Raw genomic sequence first — 8,456 nt, 5'->3', positions numbered from 1 at the left:
TAGAAACATCGTCACTCCACCTCACCTATCCCCCCCAACCCACCCACTTCTTTCCCCTCTTCTCTCCCTAATGCCTCAATAACCAAAACTGATTTGTAAAATGTTACAAACAACAGGAACCTGCATGTTACAAACAACAGAACCTGCACAATCAACGCTGACACCAAACCCTACACCGATCCCCCGCAACCCACCCACCTCTTTCCCCCCTTCTCTCCCTAATGTCTCACTAACCAAAACCGATTTGTAAAAATGTTACATGGAAAAAATACGAGAGAGACATTGCACACACTTATGTAAATCAAGAAAATCTTCAAAAAAAGACTGAAGTAGACCAAAAGCAGTGGCGATAGCTTGAGAAACCTGGGGGAGACCAGGGCAGGCAGGGTGCGGCTAATATGAGGGGGAAGTATTTCTCCATCAGGCAAACACAGGGTTGGAGCAGGCTTGAAGAGGAATGGTGTGGAGCTAGAGATCGGGCTAGTTGAAAGTCTGCAACAGATGTCAAAAAGACAGTGGAAATTGTGCCTGTCTTATATGTAATAGGACAGAGTTCTAATGGTAGCACCACTACACTAAAGTCCAGGTTCCCACAGCAAGCGGAATGCACCCACAGATAGGTGGTACCTGCAAGATGCCCTCTCCTGCAAAGCACAGTGATCATCAGTTGGGTGTATAAGGGATGAGACAATCTTTTAGGTGTCCTGGTCACAAGCCATATAGGGCTTTATGCACCAGCCCCAGTAGCTAATTTGCAGCCAGTGCAATTCTTTTAGCTCTTGTTAATATGGTGCCATTCTTCCACAGGGAGCCACTGCATTTTGCACTAGTTACAGCTTCCAGGGCAGTCTCAAGGGCAGCCCCACATAGAGAACATTGGAGCAATCCAGTCTGTAGGTTACAAGCACATGGATGAGTGGATAGGCGATTCTGGTCCAGAAATGGCCACAGTTGTCCTACTAGCCAAAGTTGGTGGAAGCCTCTCCTACCCATTGAGGTCACCTCTTGTGACAGAGATGATTCCAGAAGCACTTTCAAAGTACAAACCTGCTCCTCAGCTAATCCCAATAACAACCTTGTGAGGTAGGTTTAGCTGAGAGGCAGTGACTGGCCCAAGGTCACCCAGTGAGCTTCATGGCCAAGTGGGGATTTGAACCCCGGTCTCCCATATCCTAGTTCACACACTTAGGATAACTTCAAGCATCTGATGAAGTGGACTGCATTGTTATGAAAGCTTGTTTCAGAATGAATGAATGAATTTACTTTATTACGGTCACAGACCAGCATAAGCAAAACATCTAAATAAATAGCATAACAGTATCTCTAAGACGATAATTATTAAACTAATTGGGAACAAGAACCAAATGTAGATTAAAACATATACATAGAATACTTGATTAAGCATAGATAATGGATGAATAAAAACCGATAAGGAAAATTTAAAGGAGATCAGTTAAAAATGACCAGTTATATGGGGTGGGGCTTCAGAAATTTCATAATGACTTTGTTAGTCTTTAAGGTGCCACAAGACTCTTTGTTGTTTTTGCTGCAAGAGACTAACATGGCTGTCCCTCTGGAAATTATTTAAAACACTGATACTGATTGTTCCACTATAGAGAGAGATGTACACATGGTGTTTAACAGAACATTTCATATTCTTTTATTTGTATTTCTCTAGAGAGGTAGCAGAATTGAGAGCTTCCTTTCTCAAGCTTCACATGCTAGTGCAATTGCTAGTAAAAGAGAAAGCATTCTTCGTACAATGTCAGAGGTGAGACCCATTGAAATTAATAGTTTACAGCCTTAGTTATTCATATCTTGATACTTTATTTTTAAAATGTTCTCTCTGCTGCTGGACGTCAAAATTTAAGCCATTATCACTAGTTCAGAATATGGGAGACTCTTCAGTACCGGTGGTAGCTCAGGCTAGAATGGTACAGAATAGCTGTGATGGTGCTTGGAATCTAGAGCTAAATGGCTGAAAATCCTGCACCTTAACTTCTCCCAGTTCTGCTTCCTTAGAAGTAACAAAACCAGCATACTTAAATCACTCTCATTTTGATCACAAATTGATACTTTAGTTTGTTCATTGTTGTGTTTCAACAAAAGAAGGAAAATTTATACAGTGGACGCTCGGGTTGCAAACGTGATCTGTGCGGGAGGTATGTTCGCAACCTGCAGCATTCGCAACCCACAGTTCCGCGTCTGTGCACGCACGGGTTGTGATTCAGCGCTTCTGCGCATGCACAAAGTGCGATTTAGCACTTCTGCACGAGCACCGAAACCCGTTCCGGTACTACCGGGTTCAGCGCCGTGCGTAACCCGAAAACGCGCAACCTGAAGCGGCCGTACCCCGAGGTATGACTGTATAACCCAAATTACAGCACTAGGAGAAATCAGTCAACTGTGGGCTGGGTGAAATAGGTCAGTTAGGAAAGGGAATGTTGAGAATGAGCAAGTAAGAGTTTCTGTCTCTTCTCCCAAGATCCCACCACAGGTAAGTTTGATGCCCCACTTGGGCATTGCAGTTTGGAGTGTTCTGCAAGGGTTGGATCTTATTGCATAACTTCTGGCAGTGGACCTTCTCTTGGCATCGGGTTAATATCAGGCAATATGGTCCCTAAGGCTTCTCTTTTCTGGCACCAGGCCTCAAGCTCTTCAGACAGATGTCACTATTCTTCACCCTCTCTACTTTCCCCCTCTCTTTTCAGAGTCAGCTTGTCCTCACTCTCTTGTCCCTTTTTTTGCAACCAGCTGTCTTCAGGGGTGTAGTAAGGGGGGGGGGGGGGGGGTGTGGGGACCACCCCTGACGGGGGGGGGGGGGGGGGGGGGGGGGGGGGGGGGGGGGGGGGGGGGTGACAAACCCCCCCCAGGCGTGATCACTGCTGTGCCGGATGGCAACCCCCGGTGCGGTCGCCCCGCCCCCTGGGCACCCCCAGGTGTACGGCATGTGCGCCGCTCCAGGTGCCCAAGCGGCTTGCTCCACCGCTGGCTGTCTTAAGTCTTCTGTCTCCTCCATCCATCCACACCAATTCACAGCATTATCTTGTGTTTGGAGCAGCATATTGCTTTGCATTTACATTTTGTATATCAGTTCAATTCATTTGAAGAATACAGTACTTACACATTTTCACCTGTTGTAAGAAGTGTGATGAGAAACCCCGGCCTTCCTCTCAGTTCTTGCAAGGTGAGCAAGAATTGTCATGGAAGTTGTGCAGCAATCCCCACCCCTTCCTAGCTCCAATGTTGAGAAGAAGTCTAGGGTCTTGCTGGCCTTCCACAGCTCAGTTACCTGTAGTATGTTTGGCCACACAGTAGCCAAATCACCAGGGGCCTTTGCCTTACGTACACTTGTTTTTGCATTTCTGTCACACTCTACTTAGTAATCTTCCAATTTCTGTATATCCAATTACATCTTTCTGCTATTGGGAAAGCAGTCTGTTCCCACCACTGGGGAGGCATGTCTGCAAACACACAGTAAACATATGCATGCAAAGTGTTGGTGCTTGGTCTTGGCACTTAAGATATTCTCCATCTTTTTCCTTCTATTTCAGCCTTGTGGTCCAGCAGTTGTTTCACTACTTTCCTAATCCCCCTTTTTATGTTGTTCCATGTCCCTTCAAAAGCTACTTCCTCCTTTTCAAGAAACTAGCCTTTTCTACACATCTTCTTTATGTAATTTTTTGTCCTTGTCTTGCTTTTCAGTTTCTCCATTTCAGAAAGGTTTCCCCCCCCCTCATGCGCCTTTTTAGTTGCTCCCATTCACATATAAAAGGTTGGTCTCATACATTCACAAAAGTACCAAGTGCACCATTTGGGTCAGCTGCAACTGTGCTCTCTCTGTACCAGCAGGCTTGGTATGTGACTAGACTATCATGTCTTTTTCATATCCGCTGATACTATGTTGGGTATTGTACATAATTTGTAATTTGTTTCATTGGGTTCAGCCGAATTCAGGGCACATATTTATAGTATTTTGACTGAACTTGATTTGTTTCTGAAACTTGCCTTGAACATATGGGGAGATAATCAGATTAAACTCTGGAAAGCACTGGCTTGGTTTCAAATATGGTGCTAGTTGATCACGGCGACCATGTTTGGCATCTTTTCTTATTTAGTGCTAGGATTTGTATTCATCATAACTTAATTCTCCTTTCTATCGCCATTTAATTTTAAGTGATGATTTCCTGCCTATCTTTTCAATTTATGTAGCATTAATATAAGTGATCTAACCAGATGTAATGGTTTCACATTTAATATTCAAAGAGATCTTGTAGACTTCAAAGTTATTGCATAAATCTCTCCTTTAACACCATGCCTTGCTTCTGGAGTGGTTGACATGACTTTTATTTGTGACCAAAGCAGCCCTTTCCCCCTTTTCTACTTCCATTTTTCAACCGATCTTTTGTGAGATGATTTTGCCAAGAATGCAGATAGATTGCTATTTTGTAATGACATTACTTCCTGTAAGTTATATTTAGGGTTCAGTCTTATAGTGAAGATCTGTTTGCTGATAGGCTGTAGAGTTAGACAGAAGCCCTGGCCAACCAGCAGGATGCCTGATAAACTGTTACCATGACAGGTACATTGTTGGAACACCTGTGATTGACTAGTGGAACCATCCTATCATGTGGCATGTGAGGAGGAGGCAGCGGCGTAACTAGCCGCTCGGGTGCCCGGTGTGGTGCATGCGTCCTGCAGCCGGGGGCGAGGCGAGCTGCCCATGAGGGTGGGGCACGCTGTGTGGAGCCTCTCCGCTGCCTCCCCCTCCGCTGTAGGGCGCTGAGGGAGAGGCAGTGGGAAGATGCAAGCCCCACGCTGCTGTTTCAGGCAGCATGGAGCCTGGAACTAAAAAGTTTCGTGATCCCATTTTTTATACATTGTATTTTTAAAAAATCTCATATTTTTGTCATTTTGTCACACACACCCCTCAGTGATGACACCCGGGGCAACCCGCCCTGCCCCCTTCCTCTGCCACTGGGAAGAGGTGCTCAGCCGCTGGCTGTTTTTCCTCTGAAATTACCTCTTTCAAGGTGCCTTTCTCTTCACAGTGAGAAAAAACACAGGAATTTTTTCCTCTTGGGAAGGGAGGGGAAGCACATTGGATGAATGATTTTGAAAAGTAAAATGGCCGTCATAGAGAGGACTAACTTACTCCACACTCACCATTCCTCATCCTCATCCTAGCCTTAAGTAGCAATCAGAGAAAAGTTACAGTGAAACTCTGAATAATGGGTTGTTCACATCAAAGTTTCTGCATTTATCATGGCAGTAAGTGTTTAAACAAAGCCAGTATTGTACTAGTGTATAAAACTCTACTTTTAGAGTTGCTTTTCGGGGGGTGGGGACCTATAAGCCATTTTATTTTATTTATAATGTTAAAGTTACCATTATAAAAGTGAGTTTAGAAATATATTCATTGTTCTTTCATTGCTTCTCACTGTAGAGAGAGGGAGGACTTGCTAGAGTTTCATTAGAACGGCCAGAAACCAGCAGTTTAGAAATAAGCAGAAGCAAGGATTTGAAAACCTCCAAGACACCGTCCATTCTAACTGTGGAGACAGAGTCTTTCCGTCCTACATATAAAGGAGAAGTTAATGCTTTTTGTATACAGCTCTTTTGTATTGATGAGAAACATGAAACAAGGCAAGTACCATAAATAATCTAGATATTTGATTTTAAATGGAAAAAATGAGAGTATATTTTATATTTTTTATTTCTTTAGTGTTTACTGACTTTTATTTATTTAAAATGTATAAGATTAAACTTCCCAATCCGTCAAACCAACCAACAAAAACCATGACGTTTTAAATGGAACCCCAACCAGTAATCTGGCTGCTGCATTTTGAACCAGTTGAAGTTTCCAGGTCATCTTCAAGGACAGCCCCACATAGAATGCATTGCATTACTCTAATATGAAAATTAGCAGAGCAATGGAGTACAGTGGTACCTCAGAAGTCAAATGGAATCTGTTCCGGAAGTCTGTTTGACTTCCAAAACGTTTGGGAACCAAGGTGCGGCTTCCAAGCCGCGTAAGCAGCATCGGACATTCGGGTTCCAAAGAACATTCACAAACCGGAACACTCACTTCCAGGTTTCAGCGTTCAGAAGCCAAAACATTCGACTCTCCAGGCATTTGGGATCCAAAGTACGGATGTACAGTGGCCAAGTTGGCACTGTCAAAAAGAGGCCCTAGCTGGCAGAACACATAACACTTCTGTCTTATCAAGATTCAGCTTCAGTTTATTTGCCTACATCCAGCCCATCACTACTTCCAAGCACTTGTCAGTAGGCACACAAGTCTGCTATTTCAAATGATACCAATATTTTACTCAGATGTTCAATGTGTGGACATTGCTGTTAGGTGCAGCAGTTCATCTTATTTTTTATTATTTTGAGAGAGGGCTTTGCATTCCATGATCACCCCATGCTCTTGTTATGTCCCAGGGCATATCTGATGGTTTGCTTGCACGTAGGCCGCTCATATGCTGAAGCAAGAATGGGGCCATGCTGCTAGACAAGACTCCAGTATCATCCTGGGCTAGCCAATGTCTCAGTGTCCACACATTGAACATAGACATCTGAAATAGAACAGCTGCTCACCTTAATACAGTGATTGATCAGGAAAGGGATTTTGGAGTAGTAGTTCAATGAAAATATAAATCCAGTATATGACAGGTATGAAAATTGAAAATTCTCTTTTCAGAATCATTAGAAAAGGTATTGAAAATAAAACTTCTGGTATCATAATGCCTATGAGGAACTTTTACAATGTCTGGGGCTTTTTAGCTTAGAAAAATTGTGGGTAAGAGGGGACATGATAGAGGTGCATCAAATTATGCCTGGTGTGCATAAAGTGAATGGGAAGTAGTTCTTCTTCCCAGAGCATCCAATGAAGCTGAACAGTGGGAGATCTGTGACAGACAAAAGGAAATCCTTCTTCACAGCATGTAGCTGAACTATGGATTTTGCTCCCACAAGATGCTGTTATGGCCATCAACTTTGACTATTTCCAAAGAGTCAAAATCTTTGGAAATTAGACAAAATCAGGAAAGATAAAGCTATCAATAGCCACTACTCAAGGTTAGGGCTGGGCGACATCAGCTTTTCAACATCACGGTGTATTGCCAGCCAAACATTGCAGTTTGGCAATATACCATGATGCTGGGGGGAAACCTGCATTGGCCTCTGCCCGCAAGGCACTGGGTGACACAGCTCACTGGGGGTCGGATAGGTTCCCCCTCCCTAACTGAGCCAGCCCCAGTGCTCCCCCTTCTCACGTGCGAGTGGCAGGAACATGAGGGCTCCTTTAGCGGCTCGCTGCAGGGAGCGAGCAGTTTAAAGATGCAGAGGGAGATACGTGCCGTAGGAAGGCAGAGTCTGATGGCGGTTTCACTCAGTGAACTCTTGACTCCCTCCAGTGGATGCTGCTAGCAGAGGGACTCAGGAGCGGTGGCAGTTTCACCAGCAATATAGCGCTGAGTGAAGCTGACATCGTGGTTTGCTCCTCATACCAGTCCTGGGCAATATATCAGTATACCAACCAGACCTGCTCAAGGTAACTCTATATACTTCCGTTAGTTTCTATCATTCAATTGATTGCATTAGTAGAAGCAGTGTGCCTATGAACATCAGTTGCTGGGGAGTATGAGTGGGAGAACGTAATTGCTCTCATATCCCGTGTTACGCTTTACGGTGGGGTAGTCACCCCCTGCCCCCACTTGAGGTTTCTCGGAATGCCAAACTACTCATGCTTCAGAGTAGACCTTGTCAACCCTTTGTTTTATCTCAGGGCCCTCCTGGGGGGCTTCTCCTACTCCCTTGTGCTCAGGTTCCTCTTCCTTTCTTCTCCTAGGCTGGTCCATGCACAATTAACACAGGCAAAACTACTGTTCCTTTCTTCTCCCCAGCAACCTTCTGTTTGACTTCTTAGGAATTGAGGTTGCCACCAGCCTGTCAGCATTTAAGTCATCTGTGTCATTGAGGCAGAGGGAGCCATCCTCTTCCTTGCCTGCCCCTACCCATGATCCTGTTCAAAGCACTAATAGCTGTGAGGCGGTTCCTTCAGCTGTCTCTTCAAGTGTTCTGTCCCCTCCCAATGCCTGTGCCTCTCTCTCATCTCCGTTTATCTCTGCATGCTGAGAGAGCAGGCATGCCCTCCAGCCTTAATTTCTTTGCCATAGAAGCTTCCTGCAAATGCTCATGGAGGCATGAAACAATGAAAAGTGGTCTGTTGGGTCACTGTGAGAACAGAATGCTGGGCTAGGTGGGCCTTTGGTCTGATCTAACAGTGCTCTTATGTTTTCAGAATTGGGATCATGGCTAGCAGCACAACCTCACTCCAACTTGAATAAGGCTTATCATCTTGATGTATTGTTTTGTGTAGTTAAAGCTGCACTCAAAAAACCTCTTTGAGGTTGGAGAATACTTTCTAGAGTAGGTGGGAGCATTATAAA

At 44.5% G+C, this 8,456-nt stretch overlaps 1 protein-coding gene across 1 annotated transcript in view; it reads left to right on the top strand.

Moving 5' to 3' along the window:
• The first annotated feature begins 1,682 nt into the window (after positions 1-1,682).
• Positions 1,683-8,456, top strand: part of CFAP61 (cilia and flagella associated protein 61) — an 89,910-nt gene continuing 83,136 nt past the window's right edge. Inside the window, exons 1-2 of the mRNA XM_033154125.1 lie at positions 1,683-1,771; positions 5,447-5,646. Of these exons, the coding sequence (XP_033010016.1) occupies positions 1,763-1,771; positions 5,447-5,646 (209 nt within the window). The 5' untranslated portion in view covers positions 1,683-1,762. The remainder of the gene's footprint in view (positions 1,772-5,446; positions 5,647-8,456) is intronic.

Source organism: Lacerta agilis, chromosome 7 (genome assembly GCF_009819535.1).
Source record: "Lacerta agilis isolate rLacAgi1 chromosome 7, rLacAgi1.pri, whole genome shotgun sequence".
NCBI classification, from domain to species: Eukaryota; Metazoa; Chordata; class Lepidosauria; order Squamata; family Lacertidae; genus Lacerta; species Lacerta agilis.
Note: the sequence above shows the minus strand (reverse complement) of the source record. Positions and strands in the feature narration are given on the sequence as shown.